Below are 20131 nucleotides of genomic sequence, written 5' to 3' on the forward strand. Positions count from 1 at the left end.
AAAGAATAAAAACAGAAAATGCTGGAAAGACTCAGCAGAGCTAGCAGAATCTGTGGAGGGAGAAAGAGTTAAAGTTTCAAGTTAATGGCCTTTCATCAGATTGGGGTTTGTCAGAGTTTCTCGAAAAGCCCAAAGCTGTACATCCTACAGCAGAGGGTGTGATTCGGAGGAGGTTATCAAGGTACTGGCACACTGAATTCTGAGCTTTCATCTGGAGAGGGCTCAATCCCACAACTCACAATGAGGGTGTTGCTTGGAGTGAAGATCGCCTGGCGATGAGGTGACTCGAAGATGACACTGTTTCAAGTGGAAGATAGAGAGTTCCAAAGACTGAAAACGTTAGCCCGATTTCTCGCTCCATAGATATGTAGCCATGTAAAATGGCTGACTCCCGAATAGAATGGTCAAACCCCGATTTAAAATGGCGAACGGAAGAGGCTGATGGGAAAATCAGCCAACAGGACTCAAACGGACAGCTGCAGGTAAAACAGTGCATTCGCCTCTGGGGAAGTCAGTCCAGACTGATACCTGCAGCCATCAACATCACAACAACCCAGCCATCTGCATCTTAATCAGCCATCCCCGGGAACAATTGCTACAAATTAGCAATTGAAAGCCGACCCAGACCTTTCGGCGCCAGCAGGAGCTGACACAAAGAAAGGTGGACGACCACCCCCCAATCAAGGAATCGCCCCATTATTGGACCATATCGAACCAAGTGATTGGGACCAAGTCCAATCACTTGGAACCAGGTAAGAGGTCCGCCCCGAGAGGCGGGAAGCCCCTGGGGACTATAAGAATAGGGGCCAAGTTCAACTCGACCCTTCTCTCCCTGCTCGCAACCTTCGAGACCCTTCTACAAGAAAACTGTAAGTCTTACTCCAGCGATCGCTACCAGATAGGCGCCCCTGACTATCGACTTGTACCAGCTTTTGAATCCCGCAGGCTCAGAACCAATTCGAAAGACCATTCGTTTCCCTGACCTGGTGGGCCATTTCCAAAGTTAAGTATTGGCCTTTACTGGTAGGTAGTAGTCTAGAAGTAGGATTATTGGATAAGTATTAATTGCTGTATATAATAAATGAGCATTGATTTAACTCTTACTAAGCGGTGTGTTGCATTATTAATCATTACTTGGACTTGAACCACGTGGCGGTATCAGAAAGATACCTGGCGACTCATGAGCAAAGGTGACAGAATAAGAATAAAGTAAACTAAGGCTAAAACGAGCAACAGATACTACTAGACACGTTGAGTTTATCCAGCATTTTCTTTTACAATAGCAAGACTGACTCGAGTTCCAAGCAGATGTTCTATCAGAGCTCTGGGCCTGTACACATTGGGTCTTAGAAGAATGAGAGGTGACTTTATTGAGACTTATAGGGTTCTCAGGAGCCTTGACAGAGTAGATGCTGAGAGGTTGGTTCCTCTAGTGGGAGAGTCTAGGACCAGAGGGCATAATCTCAGAGTAATCAGTCGCACAATTAAGACAGAGATGAGCAGGAAGTTCTTCTCTCAGAGGGTAATGAAATCTTTATGCCTCAGCTAATAAAGGCAAGTATACCATTTGTCTTCTTAACCACTGTATCCACCTGCTCTGATGCGGTGTACACGCACACCAAGGTCCCTCTGATCCATGGTTCTTCCCACGGTCCTGCAGTTTACCATGTATTCCCTTGCTTTGTTTGTCATGCCCAAGTGCATCACCTCACACTTATCCGGAATGGGCCAAAGGCAGGAATTCTTTACCATAGAGGGCTGTAGAGGCTGGGTTACAAAGAACAAAGAAAAGTACAGCACAGGAACAGGCCCTTCGGCCCTCCAAGCCTGTGCCGACCATGCTGCCCCTCTAAACTAAAATCCTCTACACTTCCTGGGTCCGTATCCCCCTATTCCCATCCTATTCATGTATTTGTCAAGATGCCCCTTAAATGTCACTATCGTCCCTGCTTCCACCACCTCCTCCGGCAGCGAGTTTCAGGTACCCACTACCCACTGTGTAAAAACCTTGCCTCGTACATTTCCTCTAAACCTTGCCCCTCTCACCTTAAACCTATGCCCCCTAGTAATTGACCCCTCTACACTGGGAAAAAGCCTCTGACTATCCACTCTGTCTATGCCCCTCATAATTTTGTAGACCTCTATCAGGTCACCCCTCATCCTCCGTCGTTCCAGTGAGAACAAACCGAGTTTATTCAACCGCTCCTCATAGCTAATGCCCTCCATACCAGGCAACATCCTTGAAAATCTCTTCTGCACCCTCTCTAAAGCTTCCACATCCTTCTGGTAGTGTGGCGACCAGAATTGAACACTATACTCCAAGTGTGGCCTAACTAAGGGTCGAGACAGCTGCAACATGACTTGCCAATTCTTATACTCAATGCCCAGGCCAATGAAGGCAAGCATGCCGTATGCCTTCTTGACTACCTTCTCCACCTGTGTTGCCCCTTTCAGTGACCTGTGGACCTGTACACCTAGATCTCTCTGACTTTCAATACTCTTGAGGGTTCTACCATTCACTGTATATTCCCTACCTGCATTAGACCTTCCAAAATGCATTACCTCACATTTGTCCGGATTAAACTCCATCTGCCATCTCTCCGCCCAAGTCTCCAAACAATCTAAATCCTGCTGTATCCTCTGACAGTCCTCATCGCTATCCGCAATTCCACCAACCTTTGTGTCGTCTGCAAACTTACTAATCAGACCAGTTACATTTTCCTCCAAATCATTTATATATACTACGAACAGAAAAGGTCACAGCACTGATCCCTGCGGAACACCACTAGTCACAGCCCTCCAATTAGAAATGCACCCTTCCATTGCTATTCTCTGCCTTCTGTGACCTAGCCAGTTCTGTATCCATCTTGCCAGCTCACCTCTGATCCCGTGTGACTTCACCTTTTGTACCAGTCTACCATGAGGGACATTGTCAAAGGCCTTATTGAAGTCCATATAGACAACATCCACTGCCCTACCTGCATCAATCATCTTTGTGACCTCTTCGAAAAACTCTATCAAGTTAGTGAGACACGACCTCCCCTTCACAAAACCATGCTGCCTCTCGCTAATATGTCCATTTGCTTCCAAATGGGAGTAGATCCTGTATCGAAGAATTCTCTCCAGTAATTTTACTACCACTGACGTAAGGCTCACCGGCCTGTAGTTCCCTGGATTATCCTTGCTACCCTTCTTAAACAAAGGAACAACATTGGCTATTCTCCAGTCCTCTGGGAAATCACCAGAAGACAGTGACGATCCAAAGATTTCTGTCAAGGCCTCAGCAATTTCCTCTCTAGCCGCCTTCAGTATTCTGGGGTAGATCCCATCAGGCGCTGGAGACTTATCTACCTTAATATTTTTCAAGACGCCCAACACCTCGTCTTTTTGGATCTCAATGTGACCCAGGCTGTCTACACACCCTTTTCCAGACTCAACATCCACCAATTCCTTCTCTTTGGTGAATACTGATGCAAAGTATTCATTTAGTACCTCGCCCATTTCCTCTGGCTCCACACATAGATTTCCTTGCCTATCCTTCAGTGGGCCAACCCTTTCCCTGGCTACCCTCTTGCTTTTTATGTACCTGTAAAAAGCCTTGGGATTTTCCTTAACCCTATTTGCCAATGACTTTTCGTGACCCCTTCTAGCCCTCCTGACTCCTTGCTTAAGTTCCTTCCTACTTTCCTTATATTCCACACAGGCTTCGCCTGTTCCCAGCCTTCTAGCCCTGACAAACGCCTCATTTTTCTTTTTGACGAGGCCTACAATATCTCTCGTTAACCAAGGTTCCCAAAATTTGTCGTATTTATCCTTCTTCCGCACAGGAACATGCCGGTCCTGAATTCCTTTCAACTGACATTTGAAAACCTCCCACATGTCAGATGTTGATTTACCCTCAAACATCCACCCCCAATCTAGGTTCTTCAGTTCCCGCCTAATATTGTTATAATTAGCCTTCCCCCAATTTAGCACATTCACCCTAGGACCAGTCTTATTCTTGTCCATTGTTAAGTATGTTCATGGCTGAGATAGACAGATTTTTAATCAGCAAGGGAATCAAGGGTAATGGGGATAAGGCGGGTAAATGGAGTTGAGGATAGTCACAATCTCATTGAATGGTGCAGCAGTTTTGATGGGCCGAATGCCTACTCATGCTCCGACATCATATGGTACTAGTCTGCATGGTCGATTTAACTGGTTAAACTCCAGTGATTCTGTCCTGATGTCACTGGGTATTTCGATGTTTACTAATACTGCGTGGGTTTCCTCCGGGTGCTCCGGTTTCCTCCCACAGTCCAAAGATGTGCAGGTTAGGTGGATTGGCCATGCTAAATTGCCCTTAGTGACCACAAAGTTTAGGAGGGGTTATTGGGTTATGGTGGAAGTGAGGGCTTAAGTGGGTCGGTGCAGACTCAACGGGCCAAATAGCCTCCTTCTGCATTGTATGTTCAGGGGCTGGTTTAGCACAGGGCTAAATAGCTGGCTTTTAAAGCAGACCAAGGCAGGCCAGCAGTTCAATTCCCGTAGCGGCCTCCCCGAACAGGCGCCGAAATGTGGCGACTAGGGGCTTTTCACAGTAACTTCATTTGAAGCTTACTTGTGACAATAAGCGATTTTCATTTCATTTCATTTTTCATTTCATTTCTATGTTCTATGTAATACACTTAAGAGGTCACACAATGTACCACAGATCTTACAAATGAAGCAACACAAAGGGCAGCACGGTAGCATTGTGGATAGCACAATTGCTTCACAGCTCCAGGGTCCCAAGTTCGATTCCGGCTTGGGTCACTGTCTGTGCGGAGTCTGCACATCCTCCCCGTGTGTGCGTGGGTTTCCTCCGGGTGCTCCGGTTTCCTCCCACAGTCCAAAGATGTGCAGGTTAGGTGGATTGGCCATGACAAATTGCCCCTAGTGTCCAAAATTGCCCTTAGTGTTGGGTGGGGTTACTGGGTTATGGGGATAGGGTGGAAGTGTGACCTTGGGTAGGGTGCTCTTTCCAAGAGCCGGTGCAGACTCGATGGGCCGAATGGCCTCCTTCTGCACTGTAAATTCTATGTATGTATAAAGACAAATGCAGGAGTGGGCCATTTAGATGCTTTTTTTAAAAAATCATTCACAGGACGTTAGCTTCACTGGCGAGGCCAGCATTTAGAAACATAGGAACAAGAGTAGGCCATTCAACCACTCGAGCCTGTTCCTCCATTCAATGAGATCATGGCTGCTCTGTGACCTAACGCCATAGACCTGCCTTTGCCCCATAACCCTTAATATCTTTGCTGAACTAAAATCTATCTATCTCAGATTTAAAAAGAACTGATCTAGCTTCCTGCCCACCCCAGTTGTCTTCAGAAGGTGGTGAACCGCACCAGTCCCTGGGTGTAGCTACACCCATAATGCTGTTAGGGAGGGAGTTCCAGGATTTTGACCCAGCGACAGTGAAGGAACGGCCGATATATTTCCAAGTCAGGGTGGTGAGTGACTTGGAGGGAAATCTCCAGGTGGTGGTGCTCCCAGCTATCTGCTGCTCTTGCCCTTCTAGATGGTAGCGGTCGTGGGTTTAGAAGGTGCTGTCAAAGGAACCTTAGTGAGTTGCTGCAGTGCATGTTATAGATGGTACACACGGCTGCCACTGTGTGTCGGTAGTGGAATGAGTGAATGTTTGTGGATGGGGAGCCAACCAGGCGTCTGCTTTGTCCTGGATGGTGTTGAGCTTCTCGAGTGCTGTTGGAGCTGCACTCAACCAGGCAAGTGGGAAATATTCCATCACACTCCTGACTTGTACTGCTCACTAATAGCCAGCTGATTCCTACCTTCACGATCTCCAGTTCCTCCTTACTTGCCGCCTGCTGCTTCTCCAACCGTGTACTCAACTGTGAACAAATCTGGACAGAGGAGAGAGAGAGAGAGTCACTGCTGTTCCTGTTAGTCAACATGCTAAATGAGTATACCACAGGGAAGGAGAGGAGTGCATGGGAGAGCGGGAGGTCCTCAGGCCCATTGCCAAATCTGAACCACAATACTTATTACCCTACACAATCCACTCCGATGGTCACCGGCTGGAAGGAGGGGCTATTTGTAACAACACCATTTGGGGCAGGGTGGGGACACTCTGGACCGGGGAGACACTGTCTGGGCGGGAACCCTCCGGACCGGGGACGCCTTCTAGAGCGAGACCCTCCAGACTTGTGCGACACCGTCTGGGGGAGGGGAGATCCTCCGGACCAGGGGGGCGCTGGCTAGGAGATGTCATTGGTGGAAAGATTCCACCAAGATTCCACCACTTGCGATCCAACTTTTTAATGTTGGAATAAACCAGAGAGCTGGGCCCAAGACACCAACAAACTGCAGAGTTTAAAGCTGGTTTGGAATATTCAGACCATTGAAACAGGAAAAAAATTACAGACAAGCCCCAGACATGCTCAGAGCCTCAAACACCCACTCAATACACTGACACTTTTACTTCCTGTGGCGGCCATGAGCTGAGCGGTCGCACAAAAGGTGGCTCTCGTCCAAGAACTTGGGTTAAGGCCCTTTCACCCCAACAAACGGGCACGAAAGGGGAGAAAATCCCCCGAACCCCAACCCCCCATCAACTGCAGTGCCAACCAACATGCCGAGGAACCAGAAACCTAGCCAGAAAAGCAGCAAATGAGGAGAGAGAAACCTCAGCCTCAGAGCAGATAAGCCCTCTTGGCGGCACGGAACCAGCGACGGCCGCCCCCACGGAAGATCCAACTCACACCCAGGCGTTGATGGCAAAAATGATGAGTTTCATCACCTCCAAGGTCCAGAAACACAGGGAGGCAATGAAGGAGGACCTCGTGGAAGTTGTGGGGGTGGCAGTGGAGGCTGCAGCAGTCTCCATTAATGAGGCTATGGGGAAAATGGAGTGAAGGTTTGAGGCCCAAGAGGTAACAACGCGAGACCTCTAGAAAGCCTCCATGGATCAGGGTGATCGGATTGCAGCACTCTAGATAAGGTGACGAGGCTGGTCAGGAGTCAGGAAGGACTGAGGGGAAAAAGTAGATGACCAGGAAAATAGATCATGTCAGCAACACCTGCGGATCATGGTGCTGCCAGAGAGCATGGAGGGGAAGAATCCCATGGAGTAATTAGCAGCGATGCTCAGAAAGCTGGTTGGCGAGGAGGGCCCCCAGAGGTAAACGGCGCCCACAGATTGCTCCAGCAGCAGCCCAAAGCAGGCGATGATTGTGAGGCTCAACAGATACCAGGATAAGGAGCGGGTCCTGAGGTGGGTGAAAAGTGCAAAAGCGTGCAAAAGGGAAGGACTGTCCATCCGCTAGTCCCAGGACATTGGAGCAGACCAGACCAAACACCAAGCAGGATTTAACTGCCCCAAACTCGAACTGGATAAAAGCAAGGTACGGTTTGGCATGCTCTACCCTGGCAAACTATGGGTTGCCTCTCAGGGCAAGGAGTACTACTTCGTGCCAGGAGGCCAACAAGTTTGTGCAGAAAAATGAACTCAGAGTATGGCCGACCCTACAGGAGGGGTGAGGGGGGCAGAAGCCCCCCCCCCCCAATTAGGATTGCTACATGGTATGTGAGAGTCCTCAACCACCGGTGAAAAGATCCAGAGTCCCTGCCCATTTCAAAAGCCTGAAGGTGGATGTAGCCTGCTGACGAGATGCACCTAAGAGATGGGGGGCCGACTGCAGGCAAGGAAGGGCTGGGTGAGACAGGTGTTTCATGCATGTTTCGATACTAGGACAAGAGGGGTGGCCATACTTGTTAACAGGACAGTTGCATTCAAGGCGACAAATACAGTGATATAGAAAATATGAGACGACCATTCGGCCCTTCGACCCTGCTCCACCATTCATTCTGATCATGGCTGATCATAAAGTTCAATACCCTGATCCCACCTGTTCTCCATATCCCTTGGTCAAATTAGCCCCAAGAGCTATATCTAAATCTTTCTTGAAATTACACAACGTTTTGGCCTCAAACTACTTTCTGCAAATTTGGAGATAATACATTTATTAAGTTCCCTTGTCCAAATAGTTCATACATAATGTGAACAGTTGGGGCCCTAGCACAGATCCCTGTGGTACCCCACTGGTCACTGCCTGCCAATCAGAAAAAGACCCATTTATTCCAACTTTTGCTTCCTGTCTGCTAATCAGCTTTCTATCCATCTCAAGACACTACCCATAATCCCATGTGCTTTACCTTTACACATTAATCTGCTATGTGAGGCCTTGTTGAAAGTCTGAATAAACCACATCCACCAGTTCTCCCAGGTCAACCCAACTAGTTACATCTTCAAAGAATTCTAGTCGATTTGTCAAGCATGATTTCCTTTTTGTAAATCCATGCTGACGTTGTCTGATTACACCACTGCTTTCCAAATGTTGTGCTATGAAATCCTTGATAATGGACTCCAGCAACTTCCCTGCTACCGGCATTAGCCTCACTCGTCTATAGTTCCCTGTTTTCTCTCTGCCCCCTTTTTTGAAAAACAGAGATACATTAGCTACCCTCCAACCTGTAGGAACCATTCCAGAGTCCAAAGAATTTTGGAAAATGACCACCAATGGATCTACTATTTCTAGGGCCACTTCCACTGGGATGAAAATTATCAGGCCCTGGAGATTTGTCCTCTTTCAATCCCATTAATTTCCCCCAAACCATTTCTACTAATACTAATTTCCTTCAGCTCCTCACTGAAACTTGTGTTTCTCAGAACTTTCTTTACATTATTCATGCCTTCCTTTGTGAACAGTAAGAAGTCTTACAACACCAGGCTAAAGTCCAACAGGTTTGTTTCAAACACTAGCTTTCGGAGCGCTGCTCCTTCCTCAGGTGAATGAAGAGGTGTGTTCCAGAAACAAATATATAGACAAATTCAAATATAGACATCTGGGGCTTCCGCTTATCTCCTGTCCACCCGGAGTATCTCCTCCACTAATCTCTACCTCTCCATCCTTTCCCCTTTTCCCTGTGGGACCAAATCGAAATTAGCTCCCCTCTAACAACCGCCTTCAGAGCTTCCCACACCATCGCCGCAGATACCTCTCCCATGTCATTTGTTTCCAGATAGTTCTGAATGGACTTATTCACCCGCCCACAGACCGCTTCATCCACTAGCAACCCCAGATCCAATCTCCATAATGGACGCTGCCCTCCCTCCTCACCAACCCACAAATCCACCCAATGCGGGGCATGATCCGAGACTACAATTGCCGAGTATTCCGTCCCCACCACCCTCGGTATTAGCGCCCCGCTCAGAACAAAAAAGTCAATACGAGAATAAACCTTATGGACGTGAGAAAAAAAAGAAAACTCCTTCGTCCTCGGCCGTATAAACCTCCATGGGTCTATACCCCCCATCTGTGCCATAAAGCCTTTCAATTCCTTTGCCACAGCCAGCCTCCTCCCTGTCCTAGATATTGACCGATCCAATTCCGGATCAATGACCGTGTTAAAGTCCCCCCCCCTCCATGATCAGGCTATGCGACTCTAAGTCCGGGATCTTACCTAACACCCGCCTCATAAACTCCACGTCGTCCCAATTCGGAGCATATATGTTCACAAGCACCACTCGTACACCCTCCAACCTTCCACTCACCATTGTGTATCTATCCCCCTTATCTAACATGATTCTCCCAGTCTCGAATGCCACTCGATTACTAATCAAAATTGCTACCCCCCTGGTCTTTGAGTCCAGCCCTGAGTGGAACACCTGGCTAACCCAACCCTTCCTCAATCTCGTCTGATCTATGACCTTAAGATGTGTCTCCTGCAGCATAGCCACGTCTGCCTTCAGTTCCCTTAGATGCACGAACACGCGAGCCCTCTTGACCGGCCCACTCAGTCCTCTCACGGTCCACAAAATCAGCCTGGACAGCCCCCCCCCCCCCCGACTAACCATCACCCTTTTTAGGCCAGCCCCGGGCCCGCGCGCCCCGCTTCCCCGAGTACCCCCATGAGCAGCAGCCACTCCCGATCTCCCATTTATTCCCCGACCATAGTTCCTCCCCTGTCAGCAAAGCAGTCTCCCCCCCCTCCCCCCCCCCCCCCCCCCAACAACACCAGAAACCTCACCCCCCAGGCCAAGCACCAGTTTAACACTTGCTCACCCCCCACTGCGCTTCAGAGAGTCGTACTTTCTCCTTCTTAATCAATCCCTTGGTCCGCCTTTGCTGAATTTTCCCAATTGTTCCCAATCCTCAGGTCTATTGCTTTTTCTTGTTAATTTGTATGCCTCTTCTTTGAACCTAATACTATCTCTAATTTCCCTAGTAAGCCATGGTTTGGCCACAGGTCCCTTTCTACTCTTGTGCCAAATAGGAATAAACAACTTTTGGAGTTCACCTATTCATTCCTTGAATGGCAGCCATTGCCTGTCCACTGTCCTTCCTTTCAGTAATGTTTTCCAGTCCGTGATAGCCAGCTCATGCCTCACACCATCATAGGTACCTTTATTGAGTGTCTCACGATCAACTACCTCACTATCCACCTCGGGCGGCACTGTGGTTAGCACTGTTGCTTCACAGCACCAGGGACACAGATTTGATTCCCAGATTGGGTAATTGTCTGTGCTGAGTCTGCATGTTCTCCCCGTGTTGGCATGGGTTTCCTCCGGGTGCTCTGGTTTTCTCCCACAAGTCCCAAAAGACTTGGGTGATTTGGACATTCTGAATTCTCCCTCTGTGACCCGAACAAGCGCCGGAATGTGGCGACTAGGGGCTTTTCACAGTAACTTCATTTCAGTGTTAATGTAAGCCTACTTGTGATACTAATAAAGGTTATTATGGATAAAGAATTCTACCGTATGATGGTCAATCATCCCTAAGGGTTCTCTCACAACTCGATTTCCAACTAATCCTTTTTCATGCACAACACCCAGATGGCCTGTTCCCTTGTTGGTTCCTAAACATACTGGTCCAGAAAGCAGTCCCATAAACACTCCAGAAAATCCTCCTCTATTGTACTGTGACGAGAGAGAGAGTGAGAGGAGGAGGAGACCTTCAATTGTGTGCGGGACCTAAAAATGGGCAGATCCAATCCTAAGATGGAAACCGTGCCATGAATGACACAAGAGTTCTCGTACAGACTTTTACATCATAGGAAAAATGGTGCTTCCAGGGGCAGTAAGGGCGGAATACGCTACAATCGTAATCTCCCACCTCGCGCCGCACTACATGGATTTTTTAAAAATGTTTTGATTCAAGATTTTTCCATAATATTTTTCAAAACGCTACAATAGAAAATATAATGTAAAGAAGGTAAAACACTGTGCCAACAAAACAACTTAACCCCCTAACGAACTAAGAATTTAATAAACAAAGTAGGGCATCTGCCCCCTACAAATAAAATGAAATCCCCCCCCCCCCCCCCCGGGTTGCTGCTGCTGCTGACCTCCAACTAACATTCCGCAAAAAAGTAAAGGAACCCCTGCACAGACCCTCGCAAGGAAAATGTTATCTTCTCCAACCTGAGAAATCCTGCCATGTCATTGACCCAAGCTTCCACACTTGGGGGTTTTGCGCCCCTCCACATTAACAAGAGCCTTCTCCGGGCTACCAAGGAGGCAAAGGCCAGGACTCCGGCCTCTATCGACTCCTTCACTCCCGGATCGTCCGATACCCCAAATATCGCTATCCCCCAGCTCGGTTTCACCTGAGTGTCCAAGACCTTGGACACAGCCTTTGCAAAGCCCTTCCAAAATCCCGTAAGCGCCGGGCATATCCAGAACACATGGGCATGGTTTGCTGGGCTCCCTGAGCACCTCAGGCACCTGTCCTCTACCCCAAAAAACCAACTCATTCGCGCCCTTGTCATATGCACCCGGTGCACCACTTTAAACTGAATCAGGCTAAGCCTGCCGCAAGCTGAGGAGGAATTGTCCCTGCCCAGGGTGTCCGCCCACAGGCTCTCATCCAGTTCCTCCTCCCTCTTGCCCTTCAGCTCTTCCACCGAGGCCTCCTGCAGCTCCTGGTATATGTCCGATACTTTGCCATCCCCCACCCACACCCCCGAGACCACCCTGTCCTGTGTTCTCCGGGCAGGCAGCAGCGGAAATTCCCCCACCTGTTTTTTCACAAATGCCCGAACCTGCATGTACCTAAAGGTAGCCCAGATTTATCCTCCAGCTCCCTCAGACTGGCAAAAGTCCCATCGATAAACAAATCCCCATCCTTCTGATTCCCGCCTTGTGCCAGCCTAGGAACCCATCATCTATCCTACCTGGACCGAACCTGTGGTTGTTCCGTATCGGGGTCCAAACTGAGGCCCCTACCTCCCCCCTATGCCATCTCCACTGCCCCCAAATCGGCAGTGTCGCCGCCACCACCGGGCTCATGGTATACCGCGTCAGTGGAAGCGGCAACGGTGCCGCACCAGTGCCCCCCGCACATGGATGTGAGGTTGGAGAAGGGCAGGCCCAATGCCCACCATGGAGGCTGGATACAGCCCTCCTCGCTGATAAGGAATTCTGTACAAAAATATCCCAAGCCATTGACGGTTACGTAACCTGCAACCATAATGGGGAGGTCTCATGTTCTGGGAGACACAGAAGGCGATGACCGGGGGGGAAGTAATAGCTTATCGGGCCCTTGGGGAAAAGAAGAAGAGGATAACCAAGCAGCGGCTGACTGACTCCATACTGGAGGGGGATCGGCGATACTCCACGGCCCCAACCGTGGAATTGCTGGTGGAGAGGAAAAAGGTGCAGATGGAATTTGATCTGCTCTCCACGGGGACCAACAAAGATGGGGCTCACTTTGGAAGGGTACAGACGATGAAGATGAACATGCTGCCCCGGTTCCTCTTCATATTCAGGTCGCTCCCGATCAACATACCCAAATTACTTTTCACCAGGTTTTGTTTTATAAATTTAGAGTACCCAATTATTTTTTTTTCCAATTAAGGGCAATTTAGCGTGGCAAATCCACCTAACCTGTGCATCTTTGGGTTGTGGGGGTGAAACCCACGCAGACACGGGGAGAATGAGCAAACTCCACACAGCCAGTGACCCAGTGCCAGGATTCGGACACGGGTCCTCAGCGCTGCATTCCGAGTGCTAACCACTGAGCCACGTGCCGCCCCCTCACCAGGGTTGATAGCTAAACATGGCCTTTGTCTGGAAGGGAGGGGAAGAGTCCATAGGGCACGAAAAGCCATCCTGCAAAGAGGGCAACACGTGGGAGGTCTGGCCCTGCCAAACCTCTTCAAATACCACTGGGTGGCAAACGCAGAGTGGGTGAGGGGGTGCATGAAGGTGCCGGAGGCGGATTGGGTACAAATGGAGCCTGGCATTGGCCACTGCCTTACTCCCGGCCCCCCGCACACATCTCTAGGAGCCGGTGGTAGTGGCCACATTAAAGACCTGGAACCCTTCCGAAGTGAGTCCCATTTTTGTAGGTCCCTCTTCACCTCCTCCACCAGGCAGCAGAGGTTCCACTTATGGAGCCTCATCCAGTTGTGAGCTACCTTTATGCCCAGGCACCACTTCAAACTTGGTGGTATGTCTGTAGAGGTCCCCATTTGCAACAACCATAAGTTCATACCGGCTAGGATAGATGCCACGTCTAGGACATGGACAGAGGGGCCTTGAGGGTAAAGGACCTGTATGAGGACGGTACAGTAGTGACCCGGAGGGAACTATCATAGAAGCTCCAACTCCAACTTGCAGCTGCGTGATTTTCTCCGCAAAGAGACCAAGACCAAAACAGAGGGGGAGGACTCTGGGTCGAGGCACTGCACAGGATCAACGCCACCTCATCATGCACAGGGCTAAGTCTGGTACAGATCAAGGTAGGGCACTGAGCACACCTAACCAAGGAAAGGATGAGTGGATTCTTGCCGGAGGTGGAGGACAAGTGTGAGCGGTGTCAGGGGGGACTGGCCAACCATACCCACATGTTCTAGTCCTGCCCAAAACTCAATGGGTTCTGGATAGCCATGTCCAGGGTTGTGGTGGTTAAGATGGAGCCAGGTCTTCAGGGTGTCAGAACATTCAGCTTTTCACAGGGAAAGGGGAGGACACCCTGGCCTACGCCTCTCTGATCGCCAGTGGAGACCTCTGCTAGGATGGAAGTTAACAGCGCCACCCAGAGCCTCGGAATAGCTCTCAGATCTGGCTGAATTCCTGAAACCAGAAAAAATAAAATCTCAATCAGCGGGTCCGAGGGGCTATGGCAGCATGGTGGTGCAGTGGTTAGCACTGCCATCTCATGTCGCCGAGGACCTCGGTCCGATCCTGGCCCCAGGTCACTGTCCGTGTGGAGTTTGCACATTCTCCCTTGTGTCTGCATGGGTCTCAACCCCATAGCCCAAAAGATGTGCAGGGAGGTGGATTGGCCACGATAAATTGCCCCTTAATTGGAAAAAAAGAATTGGGTACTTTAAATTTATTTTTATAAAGGTGGTCTGAGGGGAGATGCCACGACACGTGGAGAAGGTTTACCAACCTTTTCGGGGATGGGGGGGGATGGACCGCCTGGGAGAAGGGAAGGACATGCAGGACAGAGTGGAGAGATGGGATGGCAGGCCTTATGCCTGGAGGGACATAGGCCCTCCCACACGTAAAGAACCAGGGAGGCAGAACATCCTACTTATCCTCTAAAATCAACGGTTCGACATGACTTTTCCTGTCAAGATAAATGTAAATAAAATGTTCCCTTTGTAACTATGTACAGGGAAACATGTTTATGAAGAATGTGGTCACAGACGCGGTGACAACATGGGATATAAATGTTGTTGATGTAGTTGTTGTTGTTGGTCTGTTTTTTTTCCTCTTCATTTGCGTGTTGTGTAAATTTTGATATTAAGTGTTAAAATTCCATTAAAAATACTTTTCAAAAGAGTACACTGGCACTTTAAACACAATCTGCTCACCTTCAATCTGGCAGAACATGCAGAATGTTTAAACTTAGTCTCTGTGTAAATACCTGTTTGTATTCGGAGATGATGGCACTGGTTTTCTTGACTTCACATTCAGCTTTCTCCAACTCCCTGCGGAAAACTTCCTTAATCTGTGTTGGCCAAAGATAAGGAGCAAATCAAATAACAAAGGCATAAGTTCAATCAATATCAAATAATATAAACAAGGATTGGGTCTCCCTCCCTAACTCTCCCGAATCCCACGTTTCCCTCCTTCCCTCTCCCAGAGCCCGAGTCTTCCTCCCTCTCCCAGAGTCCAGTGCCGGGATTCTCCGAGCCTCCGCGCTGCAATCGCGCTCAGCGCGGGGGAGGAGAATGGGCGTCAGGCCCACAAGCAGGTCCAGCGCTGCTCCCGTGTTTCTCCGGGGACCGGAGAATCGGCACCAATCGCATGCGTGGTCGACGCGGCGCCGGTCGGGGGCCATTGACTGAGGCTGCCGCGGCGATTCGCCGCTGACAACTGGTCGAGTTCCCGCCAGCATGGTTCATTCATGGTTCCACCCGGCGGGAGCTCGGAGTGGAGTCTGCGGACTCAGTCCCCGGCCGCCCTGGTGGGGGGCGGGGGGGATCCGTCACCAGGGGGGGGGGGGCCTCCAGGACAGCCAGACTCGCGATCAGGAATCGCCGATCAGCGGACACGCGTGATTCCGGGGGGGGGGGGGTTCTTTATTGTCGGGGCCGGTCCGCATGTGGATCAGGCGGCCGCCGCGGGCATGCGTGGACCCCTGGCCGGAAGTGCAGGGCCCCATATCGGCAGCCGAAGCTGCGAGCCCTACTCCGGGGCCCTGCAAAATGGAGAACCACTCTGGACTTTCTCCAGAGAATTCCGCCCCTGGTCTCCCTCCCTCCCACCCTTCCTCTCCCGTAGCTTCCTCCAGCTCTCTCCTGGAGCCCGGGCCTCCGTCCCTTTCCCAGAGCTCGGGTCCCGCCCCCCAGTCCCTCCCTCATATTCTCAGACTCCACTCCTTTACATACCTGCTCTGATTCCTCCTCCTGTCTCCTCTTTTCACCTTCAGTCTCCACCAGCCTCTGTTTGGTTTGCAAGAGTTCCTTGTTGAGGACATCTGCCTTGTCTTCAATCTGTGTGGGGAAAATAAGCACAGCGCCAGTGTACTGAGAGTAGACTTCAATCAATCTTCATCTGACATTCCACCTCTTTACCCATTCTATAGCATCTTGCTATAGGTGTAGAATTTCATTCAATCCCAGACTCCTAACGCAGTCATCATGAACCAGACCCAGCTTTCTAACTTATCAATCGCGTGACATTCTGCTGAGGCTGCGCACACACCTTTCAGCCAGACCCTTACAGGTTCAAATCCCACGTCAGTAACACGAGCACAGAATGAAATCTGACACAGCAGTGCAGTACTGAGACCATTGTCGGAGGGGAGACATTCATTAGGTAGCCGCTCTTCCCCCGCCCTCTCAGATGGACGTAAAAGTTGTCTCGGTAGTATTGCGAACCGTGGGGAGATTTCTGGCCAAAGCAATCTCTTGATCAAAGTCACCAAAATGGATGTTCTGGTCATTATCATATTGACATTCGTGAGAGTTCTCTGAGCATTGACTGACCTGTGCATTCCAACAATACATTCCAAAAGTACTTAATTGACTGAAAATCCGTTTGGGATATCCTACAGTTGTGAAAGGTGCAACAGAAAGGCAAGATTTTCCTTTTCTTTCTAACCTTTGTACATGCAGGTATTCTACACAGTCTAAATTGGTTATTTCCCTCACCTGATCCAGGTCACTCCTCAGGGCGATCTTGCTGGTTACAAGCTCGTGCGCCAAGTCATCGTTCTCCTGTTCCAGGCGCAAACTGGCCTCTTGCAGCCTCCGATTCTCCCGCTGTACAGAATAAATCAACAGGGATTTGGTCACTCAGCCAACAGCAAAGGATTCATCTGCAGGGTTCCTCAGCAGGACCCAGTTATGGAGCCTGGGACTCCTCACCCCAGTCGCAGAACCGAGGCCTCAGCCAGAGTCACAGGCTTCCCTCCCTCCCTCCCTCCACTCCTAGTCACGCGGCCTGGGCACAGAGACAGCTGCATCTTTAAATATGTCTCGTTGAAGGTCATGGAGGAGTGAAGGTGTCCTTGAGGGCATTGGAGGTCTTGTGACCATGGGTTGTGTGGTCTCAAGGAAGCTGCTCGGTGTAGAACGGCATCAGCAGCAAAGCAGTGGAGACAGAGGTTGTGGAACAGAGTGATAAGGACACACAGCAGCAGAGGACAAATAAAATACTGTGCAATACGGGTGGCACAGTGATTAGCTCTGCTGCCTCACAGCACCAGGGATGCGGGTTTAGTTCCGACCTCGGATGACTGTCTATGTGGCGTATTCACGTTCTCCCCATGTCTGCGTGGGCTTCCTCTGGGTGCTCCAATTTCCTGCCACAGTCCAAAGATGTGCAGGGTGCGTGGAGTCACAGGGATAGGACAGGGGAATGTGCCCAGTTAGGGAGCTCATTCAGAGGGTTGGGCTAGACCCAATGGGCCGAATGGCCTCCTCCTGCACTGTAGGGATTCTATAGATTCTTCTATGAAAACACACAAACAATAATGGGACATGGTACAGGTAGATGCACAGAGACAGGCAACCTCAGAGAGACAACAAAACCACAGAGACACAAATATACAGAGAGCAACAGAGAAGCGGTGGTCAGGTGATGCAGTCACACTATAATAGATAAGAGCTGAGAGAAGTGAACCTGTTCACAGGAGTCAGTGCTGCCAGGGTGCACAGGATAAAGGGAAAATGATTAGAGGGAGTGGGGTAAATGGAAGGGACAGACAGAGCAACAAGGGAAATGAGGGAGTTAGAAAATCAGAGCAAAACAGAGATGAAGCTGGGTGGAGAGAGAAAATAGCAATGAAATAGATAGCAAGACACAGAGAAAAGAAAGGGGTTCAGGGACAGGAGACACTGTAGAATAGAGAGGTGGTAAGTGACTGTTGGATAGAGAGAGAGACTGCAGAATAGAGGGAGATGGAGAAAGAGGCTGCGGGATAGAGAGAGAGACCACGGGATTTGGGGGGGGGGGGGGGGGGGAAGAGAGAGATTGTGAGACAGAGAGGGAGACTGCGGGATAAAGAGGGAGAAACTGTGGGGTAGAGGGGGAGAGAGTAACTGTGGGGTCGAGAGAGAACGACAGAGAGAGGCAGACTGCGGGATAGACAGAGAGAGAGAGAGAGCCTGCAGGATAGAGAGAGGGAGCGAGAAAGACTGCAGGATTGTGAGAGGGAGAGAGAGTAACTGCTGTGATCCAGGCAACCCAAACAGGCAACTCCCAAATCCCCACGTCTTGATTCGACCCTTGGTGAGAAACGTCAGTAGGAGTAGCAATACCTCACCACGTGAAAGGGACAGTATATCCCGTTTGGCAGCTACTGATTGGAAGCAGCAAGGTGTTTCCGGTCTAAAACTCACACTAAATATCATCTTTAAATTTAAGATATCAGGCTTTTCTTGAAAAAAAATAAACCACTGATTGCAACCACAGGAACTGATCTAATCTTTTAGAAATGTTCTTACTGTTAATATTTATTAATCTTTCTTGATTATAAACCCAGGTCTGCCTATCTTTTCATGAGGTTCTTCAACTAACTGCCTTTCTCCCGGGATCTTGGTAATCACAGAATCCCTATAGTGGAGGAGGAGGTCATTCAGTCCATCGAGTCTGCACCGACCCTCTGAAAGAGCACCCTACCTATCCCCACGTCCCCACCCTCGCCCCACCTAACTTTTTAGACACAAAGGGGCAATTTAACGTGGCCAATCCTACCCTGCACATCCAGAGTTTGTCTTTAATATTCCACAACAAAATGACAAAGGGACTTTGAATATAAAGACACTGGAATTTAAAAAGGAGTTGTCAGTCAAACACAAACCAAACCAATCCTTGAGATTGCGATCACATCTACTGTACATAGTACAGTTGACGGGTCTGCCCGTATACAATCCCAATGCAGTACAGAGGCAGTGCTGCGCTGTCAGAGGTGACGTCCATCTGAAGAGGTGAAATAGAAGCAAATGTCTGCCATCTTGGGCAGATGTAGAAGACCCCATGAAACTATGTTGAAGAAGGGCAGGGGAGTTCTCCCAGAGTCTGATCAATATTTATCCCTCAACGAACATCAATAGATAAATTATCTGGTCATTATCTCAGTTCTCTTATGGGATCTTACTGTGCAGAAATTAATTACTTGCTGCATTTCCTGCAGTACAGGTTCAAAAGTACATCATTGATATAAAATGCTTTCGACCAATCTGAAGTCACGAAATAAACTATTTAAATGCCAGCTTTTGCTTCACAGTTCCTGCTGGATTTTTGACATTAACCAATCATAGCCAGTGAATCACCTGCAATGGCTTCTCTTCCCACACTGTTACCTCAGGTGCCCCCCCATCCAGCCCCTCCTGCCCCAGGATCATTCCTTAGCCCCTTCCTATTTCTCATCTACGAGCTGTCCCATGGTGACTTCACCCCAAAAAAACTCACTTATCCCACCAATCACTTATTCCACTTATGCGCTGACACCCAGCTCTATCTCACTGTCACATCACTTAAGAACATAAGAACTAGGAGCAGGAGTAGGCCATCTGGCCCCTCGAGCCTGCTCCACCATTCAATGAGATCACGGCTGATCTTTTGTTGACTCAGCTCCACTTTCCGGCCCAAACACCATAACCCTTAATCCCTTTATTCTTCAAAAAACTATCTAAAAACATTTAATGAAGGAGCCTCAACTGCTTCACTGGGCAAGGAATTCCATAGATTCACAACCCTTTGGGTGAAGAAGTTCCTCCTAAACTCAGTCCTAAATCTACTTCCCCTTATTTTGAGGCTATGCCCCCTTGTTCTGCTTTCACCCGCCAGTGGAAACAACCTGCCCGCATCTATCCTATTATTCCTTTCATAATTTTATGTTTCTATAAGATCCCCCCTCATCCTTCTAAATTCCAACGAGTACAGTCCCAGTCTACTCAACCTCTCCTCATAATCCAACCCCTTCAGCTCTGGGATTAACCTAGTGAATCTCCTCTGCACACCCTCCAGTGCCAGTACGTCCTTTCTCAGGTAAGGAGACCAAAACTGAACACAATACTCCAGGTGTGGCCTCACTAACACCTTATACAATTGCAGCATAATCTCCCTAGTCTTAAACACTTGACGCAGTCTCAAAATTATCAGGTTGCTTATCTGACTAAT

The 20131-nt window shown here is 49.2% G+C and overlaps 1 protein-coding gene across 5 annotated transcripts in view; it reads right to left on the bottom strand.

Moving 5' to 3' along the window:
• rabgap1l (RAB GTPase activating protein 1-like) overlaps window positions 1-20131 on the bottom strand; it is a 934074-nt gene that overhangs the window by 7449 nt on the left and 906494 nt on the right. For all 5 annotated transcript variants that reach the window (XM_072511773.1, XM_072511772.1, XM_072511776.1 and 2 more), the window contains 4 exons: window positions 16657-16767; window positions 15892-15996; window positions 14925-15008; window positions 5817-5888 (listed from right to left, as the gene is read on the bottom strand). In XM_072511773.1, the coding sequence (XP_072367874.1) occupies window positions 5817-5888; window positions 14925-15008; window positions 15892-15996; window positions 16657-16767 (372 nt within the window). The remainder of the gene's footprint in view (window positions 1-5816; window positions 5889-14924; window positions 15009-15891; window positions 15997-16656; window positions 16768-20131) is intronic.

Source organism: Scyliorhinus torazame, chromosome 7, assembly GCF_047496885.1.
Source record: "Scyliorhinus torazame isolate Kashiwa2021f chromosome 7, sScyTor2.1, whole genome shotgun sequence".
Lineage (NCBI taxonomy): Eukaryota > Metazoa > Chordata > Chondrichthyes > Carcharhiniformes > Scyliorhinidae > Scyliorhinus > Scyliorhinus torazame.